The sequence below is a fragment of the Pelobates fuscus genome, chromosome 5, assembly GCF_036172605.1.
Source record: "Pelobates fuscus isolate aPelFus1 chromosome 5, aPelFus1.pri, whole genome shotgun sequence".
NCBI classification, from domain to species: Eukaryota; Metazoa; Chordata; class Amphibia; order Anura; family Pelobatidae; genus Pelobates; species Pelobates fuscus.
In genome coordinates, this window is record NC_086321.1 from 372,559,182 (window position 1) to 372,577,518 (window position 18,337).

The window sequence follows — 18,337 nt, forward strand, 5'->3', positions numbered from 1 at the left end:
GAAATGGTTCATGGCTGTGGCAGGAGACACAGGGCATAGAAGAGGCAAGTAAGACACATGGCATGTGGCTGATGTAGGAGGGCATATGAAGGATTGAGTCATGGTTGGGTAAGATGGAAGAAGAAGAGGAGAATGTGATTGATGTCTGTGGGGTGAACTCTAGTAGGTCACTTTGGGAAGGGGGCGAAACACCTATTTACACCTGAACATCACTTTTTAAATTCTTTATGAAATATTTTTTCTAAAAATGAAATTGTTCTGCAGAACTCCTGGAACTGTAAAAAGGTGTCTGTAGTCTATCTAAATGTATTGTTCAGCCAGGCCCAGCAAAATTATGGACTGATGGTGATGAGGGGTTCATGGGTTTTGTGTTTGAGATTTCACATCTTTCAGTCTTTGAGATAACTACATTCTATCTGTATGTATACTAAACGCTTTGATACATATAAAATATACTTTATGCTATAATTATATAGTCTATTTTAGGGGCAGTATACCATTTCCCATTTTCTTTTTAGATATTGTTTGCTTATAAAAATGTATTATTTGAATGCTGGAATATGTATATAAAATGGAAGTAACTATGTTATTATTATTGCCATTTATATAGCGCCGACATATTCTGGAGCGCTTGTTAACATGAACAAAACCATTCTCTAGTTTATACAAGATTTTTATAACATTTATTGAGATGTTGACAGAAGCCAAACACAAGAAATGAGTAATTTTAGAAAAACGTGAAAATGTCTCTTAGATTGATTGTGCTCAAACCAAAAAAAAAAAATAAATTAAAAAAGTAATTTAAATGTCATCCAAACAAGACATAAATAAGCTTATTTGAAATTTAGAAACCTCTTTGTATCATGTTAAATAAAATAAAAAAAAATATTGACCGAATTATACAGATTGCTCTAAACATTTAAGAAGAATAAATATGCATATTAAGAATTCAGACAGCCATAACAAGAATGAAATGAAAAGAAATATCTGAATAGCAGAAAAATAAAACGTGTTTGACGTAGATTTAGGGTATAAATGATCAAACTGTGATGGAAGGGATGTTTTGGGGTGAATAAGAAAATTGCTATTCATTCGGGGTGCTGTTGAAAAGAAACAAATGAATGTACGTCCTTAAAATTCTTTCATAATATATATATATTTTTATATATATATATCTATATATCTGTATATATATACACAATACATATATCGCTCGTCATCTTGCGTGATGGAATAAACAGTATGATATATTAGAAATAAGTATTTTCTCATTACTTGTTGTGATATTCCAATACGTATAGAGGTTTTGTTTTTTTTACCCCCCCGCCCCCCCAAAACGGGAAACTCGTGGAAACGCAGGGCAAAGTTACGAATCCGATTGGAGAGTGTCCGAAGCGATTCATATAAAGAATGCAACTTGTACAGAGGCCGAAAAGTCTTTCACTCAATAACTTGAGAGTTCGCAAAAATGTTTAAATCACTGTCCCCCCCTTGCATGTTTTGGGACAGATTTAACAAGTCAAGTTGTCCGGCCCTTTGTTACAATGTTTCGTGCAGCACACGTTCCTTTGTTGTGAGATGATGGGCACCACGTACAGGGCATAAAGTACATGTCCAGAAAAGTGAATGGAGATTGGCGCATTCTAGGTTCTGTCAATCCAAGGCACCCATTTTACAGGTGACGTCCTTCGTTGTACATATCACTTGAGAAGCCATTCATTCACTGTGTGGAAATAAACACATCACGTCATGTTGTTATTGTCACAGTACATGAAATAGGCAATCACTGCTTTCCTATTTTATATATAAACTTTCTTGTACATGTCTGAAATAAACGGGTAATTATACACAGATGATCTCTGCGCAGTCTGAGGACCATGATATTGGGCAGAACTAGGACATGCATGCCCAGGTGTGCTTGTGATTAGTGGGAGTTACACTGCTGAGCAGCACCTGCTGGCACCGTCCCTTTATATAAAATGTTCTTTTAATTCAGCATTTAACAAACACTCCGAGCACTATAACCACTACAGCACCGGTGGAAGGAGTGCATTGGGTATCCCATTTTAAGGAATCAAATTATTTTGTGTGAGAGTGATAACCTGATGCTCTCAGCCAATGAGCTAAGCCCTGCACTGCTAAGTAACATCCAGCTCGCCAGTGACGGTAGTGATGCATGTCCAGGTGTGCTTGAGATTAGTGGGAGTTACACTGCTGGGCAGTGGAGGTGGGGAGCAGAGATCGGCAGACCCCTGAAGCTTATGTAGCAATTTTTAGAGCGACCCAATAAAGTTTATTACATGCACAGAAAGGATTTAAATAACAGATGTTTTCAGTTTTCCGAAAATCTCAGATTTTTATAGTGAGGCACCTCTGATTACCCAGCTACAACTGTGAATTTTTATTATTACTTGCAAGCTATTCAGCAGTGCTGTACAACTGGGGGAAATAAAAGGTACAGTATAGACAAACCAATACAAAAGCAATAGAGGAGACTGCCGTAAGATGGAAATATTCATGGTAATATTTATGGTAAGATCAACAGAATCTATTTAATGTTCTCTGCATTGTCCTCATTCTATTCTCAACTATTATTTTCTGTCCCACATTGAAAACCTTTGAAGCCCCAAATATCACATCCTACCATCCACCTTCCTTATCTGCTTTCTCTTCTTTTCCCTAGTACCTAGCTACAATGTCGATAAAACTGTGGATCCTTACCTTTGTATTGGAGTTTTTGCGCCCGATTATTCGGACAGTCTTTTCCTTGCAAGCTAAAATTAATATTGGTTCGGATACAGCGATTATTTAGTGGTTGGACTGGTCTAAAATTATCACTCATGCTTGAAAATATCTGGGACGGTTGGTTTTGACTTAGTAATCTTAAAGAATGCATCTGCAAAAGAAAGAGAAAAAATAATAATTGTTACTTATTGAGTAGTCTACGATACACCACGTTTATTGCTGGGGATATCAGGGATTGGATATGATGGGCAAAACAGGTTTGTAACAAAGATATTTTTACCAACTTTGCAGAATAGATCCACAGGACTATGTGGTTTTTAAATATTAAAAAACTAAAATAAAATATAAAACAAATGTTTGTCTACATGAACATATCCTGTACTGTATACACACCGGTTACACACTTTAAATGGAAACCAGCTCACAGCCCTGCAATGCGGTATAAAGAATAATGTGGGGTGAATAAGACCTGGGCAACACAGCTCAACACAACCTCAATGGATGGTCCTTACTAGGGAAAATCTCAAACAGTACGCTGTAGTAGTTATTATTATTATTATTATTGGTTATTATATATATATAGTGCCAGCTTATTCCGCAGCACTTTACAATAAGAGGGGAATTTACCAAATGAGACAATAACAAAATGTAACAGAAACAATATGTAGATGAGGAACCTGCTCAAACGAGCTTCGGAATAGCAGATAGACATGGTGGGAAAGTAGCAGAACTGGAGGTGAAAGTGGAGTGTGGCCCTCTAGGAGAGAGCGAGAGGAAGGTTTGAGAGATAGAAGCTACTCTTGGAGGCCATAAGCAATCCTGAAAAGATGGGTTTTGAGGGACTTCTTAAAGGATTGAAGACTAGGGGAGAATCTGACAGGGGTAGGCAGGCTGTTCCATAGGAAAGGAGCCGTCCGTGAGAAGTCTTGCAGGCATGAATTTGCAGTAAGGGTGCGAGCAGCAGACAGGAGAGCGGAGAGACCAAGAGGGTGCATACCTATAGATCAGTCAAGAAATGTAAAAGGGGCTAGAGTAGGTTATAGAAACATAGAATGTGACGGCAGATAAAAACCATTCGGCCCATCTAGTCTGCACAATTTTCTAAATACTTTCCCTAGCCTTATCTTATAGTTAGGATAGCCTTATGCCTATCCCACGCATGCTTAAACTCCTTTACTGTGTTAACCTCTACCACTTCAGCTGGAAGGCTATTCCATGCATCCACTACCGTCTCAGTAAAGTAATATTTCCTGATATTATTTTTAAACCTTTTTCCCTCTAATTTAAGACTATGTCCTCTTGTTGTGGTAGTTTTTCTTCTTTTAAATATAGTCTCCTCCTTTACTGTGTTGATTCCCTTTATGTATTTAAATGTTTCTATCATACCCCCCCCCCCCCGTCTCGTCTTTCCTCCAAGCTATACATGTTAAGATCTTTTAACCTTTCCTTGTAAGTTTTATCCTGCAATCCATGACCCAGTTTAGTAGCCCTTCTCTGAACTCTCTCTAAGGTATCAATATCCTTCTGAAGATACAGTCTCCAGTACTGCGTACAATACTCCAAGTGAGGTCTCACCAGTGTTCTGTACAATGGCATGAGCACTTCCCTCTTTCTACTGCTAATACCTCTCCCTATACAACCAAGGATTCTGCTAGCATTTCCTGCTGCTCTATAACATTGTCTGCCTACCTTTAAGTCATCAGAAATAATCACCCCTAAATCCCTTTCCTCAGATGTTGCGGTTAGGACTCTATCAAATATTCTGTACTCTGCCCTTGGGTTTTTACGTCCAAGATGCATTATCTTGCACTTATCCACATTAAATGTCAGTTGCCACAACTCTGACCATTTTTCTAGTTTACCTAAATCATTAGCCATTTGGCTTATCCCTCCTGGAACATCAACCCTGTTACATATCTTAGTATCATCAGCAAAAAGACATGCCTTACCATCAAGACCTTCTGCAATATCACTAATAAAAATATTAAAGAGAATGGGTCCAAGTACAGATCCCTGAGGTACCCCACTGGTGACAAGCCCAAGCTTCGAATATACTCCATTGACTACAACCCTCTGTTGCCTGTCACTCAGCCACTGCCTTACCCATTCAACAATATTGAAATCCAAACTTAAAGATTGCAGTTTATTGATAAGCCTTCTATGTGCAACAGTGTCAAAAGCCTTACTGAAATCTAGGTAAGCAATGTCTACTGCACCACCCTGATCTATTATTTTAGTTACCCAATCAAACAAATCAATAAGATTAGTTTGGCATGATCTCCCTGAAGTAAACCCATGTTGTCTCTGATCTTGAAATCCATGTGTTTTTAGATGTTCAACAATCCTATCCTTTAACATGGTTTCCATCACTTTCCCCACTACTGAAGTAAGGCTTACTGGCCTATAGTTGCCCGACTCCTCCCTATTACCTTTCTTGTGAATGGGCACAACATTCGCCAACTTCCAATCTTCTGGGACTACTCCTGTTATCAATGATTGGTTAAATAAATCTGTTAATGGTTTTGCTAGTACACCACTAAGCTCTTTTAATAGCTTTGGGTGCATTCCATCAGGCCCCATCGACTTATTTGTCTTTACTTTTGACAGTTGAAATAGAACCTCTTCCTCTGTAAACTCACGTGTAACAAATTACTAATTTGTCCGCAGGATTTTAATATTTACTTGTTACTCAATTACATGTGGGGGGCTAAAGGCAGAATAGACAGGTCTTTTCTTAAGGGGTGCCCTCGAGGCACCATAGACTGTCTAATAGATAGGATTTGCAAACTGCCTTCTATTTTTCTTATTGCTTCTCTAACGCCTAATTTAATGCAATACAGACTATATAATAGGAGCTTAGAAATTTAAAGCAGGCATGTTCCTATGAATATAACCCGTTTAACCTATACAAATACAAAAAGAGAAGTCCTGCGCTAAAGCAGCAAGGACTACAACACACATCAGCCCCAATATGTAGTAAAAACCAAAGAAAAGAAAATGTTACTTGCGCTTTTTCCTTAATCCCTATGTATATTTAGACAAATGGAGGTCATTTAGTTGCTCCAATGGCCATTGGAGGGATGCCCGCCTGCCAACGTCAAGGCAGACCCCCCCTAAGCGGGTCCTAACACTGACCCTTCAGCCTGCTTCCTTGAGCTTCTGGCAAAGATATCTCTAATGAGACAGAAAGGGGTATTTTTTATATACACCCCTTTACATATTAACCCTTAATAGGGAACACATGGGATGGGTAGCAGCATTGTAACCAGGCTGTGTGATACAAAGTAAATACAAATACAAAAAGAGAAGTCCTGCGCTAAAGCAGCAAGGACTACAACACACATCAGCCCCAATATGTAGTAAAAACCAAAGAAAAGAAAATGTTACTTGCGCTTTTTCCTTAATCCCTATGTATATTTAGACAAATGGAGGTCATTTAGTTGCTCCAATGGCCATTGGAGGGATGCCCGCCTGCCAACGTCAAGGCAGACCCCCCCTAAGCGGGTCCTAACACTGACCCTTCAGCCTGCTTCCTTGAGCTTCTGGCAAAGATATCTCTAATGAGACAGAAAGGGGTATTTTTTATATACACCCCTTTACATATTAACCCTTAATAGGGAACACATGGGATGGGTAGCAGCATTGTAACCAGGCTGTGTGATACAAAGTAAATACAAATACAAAAAGAGAAGTCCTGCGCTAAAGCAGCAAGGACTACAACACACATCAGCCCCAATATGTAGTAAAAACCAAAGAAAAGAAAATGTTACTTGCGCTTTTTCCTTAATCCCTATGTATATTTAGACAAATGGAGGTCATTTATCTCAGATCACTTCCTCCAAGCACTTGTGAATGGGAATCCACAACGTAGTAGAGCAGCCTGCAATTGCTGTTGCAGCTCCTGTCTTTGAACTGTACCAGGCCAGCCTGGTCCCCACTGGAACCCAGGGAAGCCAACCATACTGCTAGATATACCTAATTGGTTAGGTGTTAAGTGTCTTATCTAATGCACATCCTACAAGGCGTGATGTCACCATCATCCCGGGATTTTACTCCGGATGTAGGCGCCATCTTGTTACACAAGGTAGTTAGTCGGTGGGAGCGGGTGCTCTAGAAGCCATTTTGAGTAGATATTGAATACAGGTATACACAATAAATAGACATTTTTACTATCACTAATTTACATTCATAACACAGAAATGAAGAATAACCCTCCCCTTATACAAATAATACGAACAGCCCACACACAAACATACACACAATCTGCACAAACGTAACCCGCTAACAATCCACATACATGCACACAAACCCCACATGCAGCCTTTCACATGCAATACCCCAAACAGCCCACACACACTACCAAACACACAATGTGACATATCCATCCACACACAATTCCACAAGCAGCCCTCATACACAGCCAACATTCATTTGTATCATACACAATACCATAAACTACTAATAAACATATACAATATAATAGCTCATATACGCGCAAATACAATCATGCAAAGCAACTGCAGTAAAAATAACACAAGCAGAATACGGCAGCATACACACCTAAATTTTTAAAAAATAGGACCGGCACGCTACGGGACATCACAATCCTATATTGACACAGTGCTGCTAAAAGGTTGCCTACCCCTGTTCTAGACCCTGCCTCTCAGATAAGAAATAACTGTAAGACTGCTACTTTGTTAACGGCTGAATACACAGTGACGAGGAATGTATCCAAAGTAACAGCACAGTATCACAGTTCGGCTGCTTTTAAAAAACACCAAGAAAGTACTTTAGAATGTCCTACTCGCTATCTATAAGAGAACAATTGATTTAAATTGCAAGTAATACTAACGACCGCCTAATTCTCTTTAGCTCTATTTGTACTGTTACCACACAGACAGAATAATGACAGCTTACCCTATTTTAATAAATCTTGCTTCACATTTTTTATTTTATGTATTATTATATTAAAAGCTAAGTTTTATAATTAGACACATTAAGACTCTATTTTCGATATAAATTACCTATCCCACTGGTGACACCTACTGGTAGTATTTTGTGTAAACATTTTTATTTTATTTTCATTTATAATTCCTTTTTGTCTAAGATCATCTGTAAATACTAAACAAAAATATCAATTGAGGCAGGCAGCTAGACCTTTATCTTCTTCTACTGTGGTGAAAGTGACCTTGCCACTGGTTTTTGAAGGGGCCTGTTTGCCAGCCTCTTGCCATGTAACTATGGCCCCTTGGGGTATTGCCGTTTAAAAACATAGAAACATAGAATGTGACAGCAGATAAGAACCATCTAGTCTGCCCAATTTTCTAAATACTTTCATTAGTCTCTGGCCTTATCTTATAGTTAGGATAGCCTTATGCCTATCCCACGCATGCTTAAATTCCTTTACTGTGTTAACCTCTACCACTTCAGCTGGAAGGCTATTCCATGCATCCACTACCCTCTCAGTAAAGTAATACTTTCTGGTATTATTTTTAAACCTTTGTCCCTCTAATTTAAGACTATGTCCTCTTGTTGTGGTAGTTTTTCTTCTTTTAAATATAGTCTCCTCCTTTACTGTGTTGATTTCCTTTATGTATTTAAATGTTTCTATCATATCCCCCCTGTCTCGTCTTTCCTCCAAGCTATAAATGTTAAGTTCCTTTAACCTTTCCTGGTAAGTTTTATCCTGCAATCCATGAACCAGTCTAGTAGCCCTTCTCTGAACTCTCTCTAAGGTATCAATATCCTTCTGAAGATACGGTCTCCAGTACTGCATACAATACTCCAAGTGAGGATTAGGTTGAGGATATTGGGTGTAGGGGCACTCAAAAACAAATGATAGGAAGTGGTGATCTGAAAGAGGAAATTAAGTATTACAGAGATTGGAGACTGAGCATTTGAAAAAAAACAAGATCTAGGGTATTGCCAGCTACATGTGTGGGAGAATTAGCCCAATGAGATGGGCCAAAGGAGGAGGTGATTGAAACAAGTTTTGAGGCTACCGAGGACGAGGGTGGGTTTATGGTAATATTGAAATCCCTGGGAATTAGAGATGGGATATTGTTTGAAAGGAAGTAAGAAAGCCAGGCAGCAAAATGGTCAAGTGTCATGATCTGCTCTGCTCTGTTCTGATGTCTGGACTTGGCTTCTGATATCCAGTACTTTTGTTTCAATTCTTGTTTGGTTTTTCTTGGTTTTTGGTTTTCTAGTCTGTCTGGTTTTCTTTAGGCTGGGATTTCTGGGTTCATTCCTATAGTCCGTCCCTGGATTTCCCAGTCTCCAGGTTTCATTTAAATGTTTGTTTTATTTGCCACACCCGTTTGTTTCCATCTTTCATTATGTTTCAGTGTCCTGCAGGCAGCTGCTCAAAGCTTCTGCCCTTTCTTGCAGGTAAGTGCTATGTATGTGTTCTGAATCTGTGGATGTTTTAGTATACATTAGGCAGTGTAGGACCTGCCAGATATGGGGTACATTGGCGTGGTTGGCAGGCTTATGCAATGTATGATCATATAGTGTGACTAAATCCCCATGATTTCCATATGTAGTACTTAGTCAGTTCTCCTCTTGTTTTACCTATGTTATCTTGTCTTGTTTTAGTTTGTATACCCAGTCCATGTACAGTCCTGTCCAGTCATGCCCAAGTTATGTTCATGTTTTCCTCATGTCTTGTGTATATGTTCTGGGTTTAGCTTACTATCTTTCTCTGGTTCTGGGTTCTATTAGTTCTGTCTTGTTTTCATGTGTGGTGCCTATCTCTAGTCTTGCCTTGTTTCTAGTACTGGATACAATCCTGCTGCGGAGCCTCCTTATTAAGCTCCTGGGAGGTCTGCTTAATTTCCAAGCTCCTAGTTCCTGGTATCCGCACAAGCTGAGTCAGGGTCTTGGTATGTGGCTGCACAAACGCTGGTGCTCAACACCAGGGGGCGTGCGGTTACCCGGCACCAGACCCTGCTAATCCACCTCCACGCTGAAGACTCCCACTTAACATCAGGCATATTGGGTCCCGGTCCATGCGCCGCCGCCTGGACACTGTGTCTGGGTTCCGGGCACCGGACCGCCACACTGACATCAAGGAAGAGACAAGGAGAACCGGCGGCCAATAAATAACTGCAATGTTTGCAGATATTGGTTTGAATAAGCGAATTGAGTGAATTTCAAAGGAGGGGAGAGAGAGGGAAGGGGGTTGGGGTGGGGGGGTGGGTGGGTAGAGTTTTGAAGGAGCAGTGAGGTGAAAGGAGAAACCACCGCCACCTTTACTGTCAGACCGTCTTGGGTTGTACGTAAACTGTAGACCACCATAGGATAATGAGACTGGGGTAGCTGTGTCAGAGGGAGAGTTTCAAGTTTCAGTTAAAGCAAGAAAGTTAAGGGAGCTTGAGATGAATAAGTCATGGATAGAAGTAGAAATTATGTTGCACATAGTTGTATCTTTATTCTATATATCTAAAAGGTGGTAGATTAAGATACTGAGAGCGGCCATCCAGCAGAGACAGTGATAATGAAATAGAAAGAGTAGTAAATACCTGAAATGGACATTCAGAGGAAGCAGTAAAGGCTAATAGTGATATAGAATTGGATGTAGATACCAGGAATAGCCCTACGAAGGATTCGAAGGATAACACAGGGGAAGAATTTCCCAATGGGCAGACTACTCTGGTCAGTCGGATCTTATTTGCCACAAACAAAAAAATAAAAGGATTGCCCAGACCAAAAGTGTGGATAACAGATTAAAAATTAGCTTTTATTAGTATAATTAAGATTAGATAACAATACAAAAATAAGTATAATAAAAAATAAAAAAATATATATATACACACTCCCTTGAACAGGTGCTAGACTGTCTGCAGCAATACTATTGCGATATGTCAAAAAGATATATATACAATCCCTGAAAATAGAGATACCTTATTTGCCACAACAACAAAACAAAAAATTGGTTCTAAGAGAAAGTAAGTCGAAAGCAATTTGTGGGGTAGGTTTTATGCAAGACTTATTTCTTATTTCTTCTTTTTGGACACGAAATGTGAAAAGAAATGAATACAAGGAAAAATAATGAGGTTTTAAAAACAGCCATATCTATATCTATGACATAATGAGAAATGAACTCAAAATAACAATATTCTGGTAAGGAGTCATCTCTGACATTACACAATTAATAACACGAATGGAAACGAATAGAAGACTTCAGCCTAATGCACCGATATGACTTATTTGCGTGTATGTGCAGTTGATAGGAGAAACAGACAAATATATTTGATATTTCACCAACTTAGCGCTTGTTTCCATTGTGGGCGCTAAATATCTGACATAAGCTGTTTTTAAAGCAAAAAATATAATCACGTTCACATAAGTTCCAGAGTCGTGCTTTGTGGTCACTGCTTCTAATGTTAAATCCCAGCCACATCGAAAGTCAGAGTTCAGAGTGAATTCAAAGTAGACAAAGGGGGTAGCTGTAGCGAAAGCCACTTCGCCACTGTGGTTTGGAGGGGGCTGCTTGCCTGCCTCTTACCCTGTGACTACGGTCCCTGGGCGATTTGGCCCTTTATGCACGGTATTTGGGCATACTGTGGGTTATTGGGCTGCCCCAGGATTATGGGCCCTCTCATCAGCCCATACGAAACTTAAACCCCATGGCGTTTGAACTGTGTTTGTGGCATCTAAACGCTGTTTGGATATGTTGAGCGCTCAGATCCAAGCCATCTGGGGATGGGTTGAATGTGGGGGTTCTGTTTAGTATAACAGGAGTTATGTATTTTTATGTCTTTTGGTGGTTGCTGGTAACATGTGCTTAATGGAGGCTGTGTTTGTCCCTGGATATAATTAAATCAGCTTCTCCATTGTCTCCAGGATAGAGGATTCTGGGGAACTAGTTTGAGCTTCTAAAAACCATGCTTCCAGAAGGTCAAATGCACATTTGTACTAACTTTTGAACCCCTGGTCCAATTCGTATGATTTTTGAGTATGTTGTTCCCCCGAATGGATTGATTGTGTATATGTATTTTTATGCGAATGTGATGTATATTTTGGGAGTTATGAATGTTGTGTAAAAACTGTATTTTCCCTACCTAGGATAATTGTATTTTCCTGTGTGTACAGATAATTAGTTTACAGGTAGAGGGGAGGGCTATGTGTGGGATGTAACTATTGTGTGATTGGTTAATGTACGTTACTGTGTGTGTCCCTCCCCTTCATGGGAGCACCTAATAAAAAGGGCTGCAAGCTAGCAGCCAGAGAGTTCTATTTTTACCCTCAACTTGAGTCCTGTCTCTTATTGGGGGAATCTGCTACAAGGGATTGCTATGCTAGGCATATTCCCTTGCTATAATCACTGAGCTCTTGTAAGAGCTTGTTCCTGCTTCGTTCTGAAGGGAGATAGCTGCAGCCTGAGGTGCTTATGGTGTCTGGTGGAGTGCTTGGAGTCCTCTGGAAGCGCTAGGAGCATCTTTCAACGGAGGTACCCAGTCGGGGGGCCAGGCGATCCGTTACAGTAGCATAATCTTTTTACCCTCCAACCCCAACACACAAGGGGTGAAGAAGAGGGGGCATTTATCACACATTCCAAATTATTATTGAAATCTGAGGAAAGTCCCCCACTAACATAGGAGTGAAAACTAGATATGTTTTGATTAGATTTTCATTTGGTTTGAAATTCCTTTCAACACAAAGACAAGGAGCAGGCCATCACACCACTCTCCTCTGTGGTTTCACACCGGGGATAATGTCCTGCTAGACTAAACCAGGTACATCAATGGACTTTACACCTGGACCCATCAGAAATTACATTTATGTAATGAAACAAAAAAACTTTTTTTTTGTTGTTTTTTTACACTCGGCAAACTAAAATATAATCTAGAAAATATAGAATGGAATCATGGCTGATTTTTGTTTTTTTGCTGGTGCAAATCCTCTTTGGGCCTGAAAAATATATTTTTTCAGGCCCAATGGCAGAAATTTACTATCCAGCAAATAGCATCTTAGTATAAATTTACTACAACAGTCCTATGCGCTAGTAAATCATTCTATACACTCTTACTTACTCTAAAAAAATAATATTATTCTGGAGGTTAAGCAATAAAATTGATGTCTGCTAATCTGTCTCTTTCATGGTGATATGTTAAAGGTGAAAATAATTTTATTTCCATAGTCTGTCACTAAGGATACAGATTGTGCCGAAAATTGTAATGTTATCCATCCCTCTTCAACGCCCGACATACAGGGAGCTGCTCAAGGTCATAGACGTGACAATCAGAACTACGTGGATTTACAGTTTTGAGCGATAGATTTTCATCATTTTAGCTTTTACCTTCCGTCATTTAGCAGATATCAAGCCGAGGGTCCCAGATTGTAGATAGTGACAACTATCGTTTGTGAAATTTCATTTAATAATAATATAGTGAGATTTTCGGTTTTAGACACTCGAAATTGCAAAAATCCAAATTTGGAGATTTTTGGAAGCTTAGATACAAAACCTCAATAAATAATGTCGATATATATATTTTTTTTATATAAGTACATTCAGCAATAACAGACCTCCTCTCAATACTTGGTGAACACAAATTAGTAGGTGTAACAGAATCTCTATCTGAAAGTTTCACTGTCTTTGAAGTCCTTCTATATTCTCACTGTTGTGGGCAATACCCAAAGGGATAACTCAGAGAATTTGCAAGTTTGCATATATTTTGCATGCATCTGTATAGCAAGAAAATTGTGCCAACTTTTATTTGCATTCTTCTAATTCCATCCCTACTCTGAACATGAGTGTTGTCTTTGTTATGGTGATGGTAGGAGGGGGGAGAGGAGGGGGGGGGAGGTGGGGTGGTAATGGAGTCTTCAGTCTTGTGCTGATATCTGAATCAGTTGGACATGTGAGCCAGAAGTATCTTTATATGGATAAGATGGAGTTGGATGCCCTCAGAGAAATAGTTTTCCGTCTGCAAAAATGAGTGGTTAGAGGAGATGACACATGCCTGTCCAGTGGATAGAGGGTAAGACCTGTTTGTCTCTGGTTCCATTGGTGAAGGGATGGATGGTGTAACGAGGTAGGTCTCAATCCCAAGCTGGGGACCGATCTTCCTTGTTTCCATTAGACTAGTGAATCTAGACATCTTCACAGGACAGGACTATAAAACAGGGTTAGAAAACTTTTGGCACTTCAAATACACCTCCCTTGATGCTTTGCCAACATTATGGCTGTAGAAGAATTATGAGAGATGTAGTTGAAAATATGCTGAAGGTTTAAAACATGCAGCCCTAGTACAGAATATAGCATATTCATATCATTAACAGAGGGCCGAATGATTGATGGCTGACCTAAGCCATCAATTAATTGACTTAGCAATGGAACTGATTAACATTCCAACTTCTACAGGAACACAAATACATAAGGTCAAGTACATTTACAAAAAAAACCCAAAAACAACAAAACAAAAAGAACCGAATAAAAGGTTCATGTATTCACACCTTGGTTTTATTCATGTATTCACACCTTGGTCTTTGATGCCACATGCTTACAGGTCAGAAGTGAGCACTGACACATCCTGTTATAACACGATGAGCAAAATTTGTTTTTGCCCACGTCTCCAAAGGAATTATTGCCATAGTGTGAATCTCACAAAAAAAAAAAAACTAAATATTTCTACAATGTTGGCAAACAATGCTGTTACATTTAACTTTTACAGTTTCACAGTTACAGCCGCCTAAATGTTGCAATTCACTACAATCCAATTCCCAACCAAAATTCATGGATTTCGTGTTTGCTTCCATTTGTGTGCTATCACCAAATGTTATTCATTATTATTAATTTTTCTGTATTTCTAGGTAGATTTCCACCTGAGACTTTTTAAAAAAAATACATGATTATACCTGTTTTGTAGATCCACAAAGCAGAACTGTCATTTCTCTGGACACCATTGAATAAACTTTGAAAATCACCTATAATGCCTTATTCTCAAAGGTAAAAGCTAAAATGATGAAAAGCACCAAATCTATCGCTCAAAGCTACAAATCCACGTAGTTCTGATTGTCAGGTCTGTGACCTCGTGCAGCTCCCTGTATGTCGGACGTTGATGAGCGATGGATAATATTACAATGTGCGGCACATTATCTAAGCTTAAAATGGCATCATTTTCTTTATATTAAAGATTTAGTAAGCGACATGACATCATCCAGTCCAGTCCAACCACAGACTGGATGCAAACGAGGAGGGAAAGAGAAGCATTAAAAAGGGCAACGATTACGATGATGACTGGGAGTCAAAATGGACGCTCCCAGTTCCAGAATGGAAGTGTAGATTTCTACATTTAATTTATTTTTTCCATATTTTAGGGGGCACTCTGGAAAGCTACTTAACAAACTTCTTAACAAATTTTCCATGCTGAAACTTTAAATTTTTTTTTATTTTTTACAATGATGCCGAAACCTATTAAATGCATTAAAGTTGTATTTTTGCCCGGAGTGTCCCTTTAACAAATTTTTTTCCCCCTAAAAATAGGTGATTTAATAAACACAATAGTAAAAATCCTGGAAAATGACAGTTCGCCTTTAAATCTTATATACAATTTGTATTGTGTTGGTTCCGATCTTTATGTAACAACTCTAGTTCCTGACTTGGACATTTTAATAGGGTTTCTAGCCTTGTCCAGATCAATTCCTGATGTTGTGGCTAAACACGTTTATTTAAAGATTAATTTTTTATTTTGTTTAAAGTTTAGGCACTGGCCATTTGTATTTTTGTCAAGAGCCTAACATGTAATTGTGACAAAAGACACACAATATATATTCTTTGAAATAATCTGAGATATTTTTTTATAGTTGATTGAACTTGATGGAATAATATATATATTTGTATTACAATTCTTTATTATTTAATTTTTATTTCATTAAAAAAAAAAAAAAAAAAGGTCAAAGATCAACCCATTTAAATTAATTATATAGATAAAAAACAGGAAATACAAAAACAACCTAAAATAATTAAGTATAAAAATATTTCTAAATTACCTGCTCCACTGAGCCAAACAAATCAGGAAGTAAAAGGGCCAGTTGTCTGACAACCATTGTGCACAAGTTCACCACTGAAAATGATTAGTTTTGATTGGTTTTCTATATTAGCACAACAAAATAAAAATTCAGTCAATGTGCCAACTGCTTTAGCAGTAAAGAAAGCAGAAATGTTTTAAAATACTTACATCACTTCTTGGCTTAAAAGAACTCTCGCTGAACTGCTTTTGTGCCCTTGTGCTTTTACAGCACCCAAACTAGCACTTTTTGGCTTTCAATCAAAGAGTAAGAAGAATTTCCTTTCTCATTTACCTTGAATGCTCACTCACGGTGGAAGTGAGGACTTCCACCCCACTTCCAGGGAAGTATTGGTTTCAATGTTGCTCTATGAGAAGCATTTTGCTGCAGTGAGGCAATTACTGTGCATATATTCTGCCTCACAATGCTTCCCTATGAGAAGCATTGGATTGGCAGGGAGCAGAGTTGCGGCGAGGAGACCCTCTCACGGCTGACTTAGAAGTAAGTAAATTATTTTTTAGGAGACTTGAGAGGTGTCTAGTAATCTACAGGTAAAAAGGAACCAAAAAGGAACCCTCCAACATCAGAATGAAATATATTTAATTTGATCATTGGAGTGGTCCTTTAATCAGAATGTTGCACTCATTTGTTACCCCGAACGTTAACGCTTGCTTTGGTGCTGAAATTTTGGTACTTTGAACAGGTACCTTTTTAATACAGCTTCATAGGTGATACAAATAAATAAATAAATAATAAATAAAAATGTATCCGTTTAAAATAATTAGTGGATATGAATTACCTGCATCCTTGTAATGTAGATCGGTTTATTCATTATTATCCAACTTGCTGTCTCATAACAAGGAGGTATAGTCAACGAGCCATCGTATGTAATGAAGCTAGAGGTTTCGGGGTACAGATCCTCAATATTTAGCCCCTGCAGTAAATAGGCATCATCTGAGGATATATTATGAAAAAAACATGTTAAGTCAACTAACACAACTAATGTAATATAGTGAAGTATTCATGGTCCCCATTTAAATCTTGGGGTCTGCGGCCTGCCAACACTTGTTGGGCGATAAAATAGCAAGACTCCTGTTTTACACACACTTGGCCCCCCTGGCTCTTAAACAAGGAATCTAATCAGCACAATTACATCTCTAACTGGATATTACGTGCTTCTCCTGGAGCTATGTGCTGCATTATTTAATGTTTAAAATTAAATCTTTCATCTTATTATGTGTTTATCCACAATCACCTTCCAGAGTCACTTGACTGTTTGCGACTGCTACCCTGGCCTTAAAGGGACACTCCAGGCACCCAGACCACTTCTGCCCATTGGAGTGGTCTGGGTGCCAACTCCCACTACCCTTAACTCTGCAAGTGTAATTATTGCAGTTTTTTTTAAACTGCAATAATTACCTTGCAGGGTTAAGTCCTCCCCTAGGGGCTGTCTATTAGACAGCCACTAGAGGGAACTTCCTGCTCTATAGCACAGGTTTTCTGTGCTAGAGCATCGCTGGACGTCCTCACGCTGTGTGAGGACCTCCAGCGTCGCTCTATTCCCCATAGGGAAGCATTGAAATTCATTTTCAATGCTTTCCTATGGGGTGCGCTAATGCGGTCTCCTCGGCCGGTGGGCGGGATCAGTCTCGCCCACCGGCCGACGTAAGCAGAAGGAGGAGCGGCGGGGGAGGAGGAAGCAGCGACGTGGGACATGTCGCTCCCTCTGGTAAGTCACTGAAGGGGTTTTCACCCCTTCAGCAACTGGGGATTGGGGGGTGGGAGGGAGAGGGACCCTCCAGTGCCAGGAAAACGGATCGTTTTCCTGGCACTGGAGTTTCCCTTTAAATTTGAAATTCACTAAGAATTTTTGCTAACTAAGTTACCTTATTAGTCAGAGTTGCCGAATAATTTATACACTCCACAGTGCCTCCGGGATAGAGTTAATGTTTTGGTGTGAGCACGGAGTCCTTTACCGTCTACGTCAATATTACACCAAGTTCACCATTTTTCCCAGAGTCTAGAAATTCACACAATGTAGGGTTTTGTCGGTCAAGCTTCAGATACATTTTAATGTTGTGGTATCTTCCTTACTTACTTTTAAATGTTATTCTAGTGATTGGATCCCTGCTAAGCATCCGATTTAGGAAAGCATTCGATGAATCCGTTACCTGGAGAAAACACAGGAGTACCCAAACAAGCATTCGTTAAACCAGTGACAGTGTTACATATTATACCATCCATGAAATAATAATATCATTGATATAAATATACCTGAGCTCGTGCAGAACTAAACCCTGGATGCCTTTAATTAAATATTATTATGTTGCAAACATGAACTAATCAATTTACAAACTGCCTACTTGTCTACCTGGTAAATCTCTAAATTACTGCATAATGCTTCCAAACAGAGGGAGGCAAAGTACACAATATATATCTGCAGGATAATATTGTAAATTAGAACACTAAGCAACCAATGAGAGAGGGGTAAAACACAGATAACACCTGCATGACAATACTTTAAATTAAAACACAGAGTATACTTGCATGATAACATCGTCAGTTAAGACACTAGCCA

General features: G+C 39.0%; 1 protein-coding gene across 1 annotated transcript in view; it reads right to left on the minus strand.

Annotated features, from left to right (window-relative positions):
* Window positions 1–879: 879 nt before the first annotated feature.
* Window positions 880–18,337, minus strand: part of CA10 (carbonic anhydrase 10) — a 157,869-nt gene continuing 140,411 nt past the window's right edge. Inside the window, exons 7-10 of the mRNA XM_063456229.1 lie at window positions 17,858–17,930; window positions 16,559–16,713; window positions 2,722–2,896; window positions 880–1,723 (exon numbers count right to left, since the gene is read on the minus strand). Of these exons, the coding sequence (XP_063312299.1) occupies window positions 1,701–1,723; window positions 2,722–2,896; window positions 16,559–16,713; window positions 17,858–17,930 (426 nt within the window). The 3' untranslated portion in view covers window positions 880–1,700. The remainder of the gene's footprint in view (window positions 1,724–2,721; window positions 2,897–16,558; window positions 16,714–17,857; window positions 17,931–18,337) is intronic.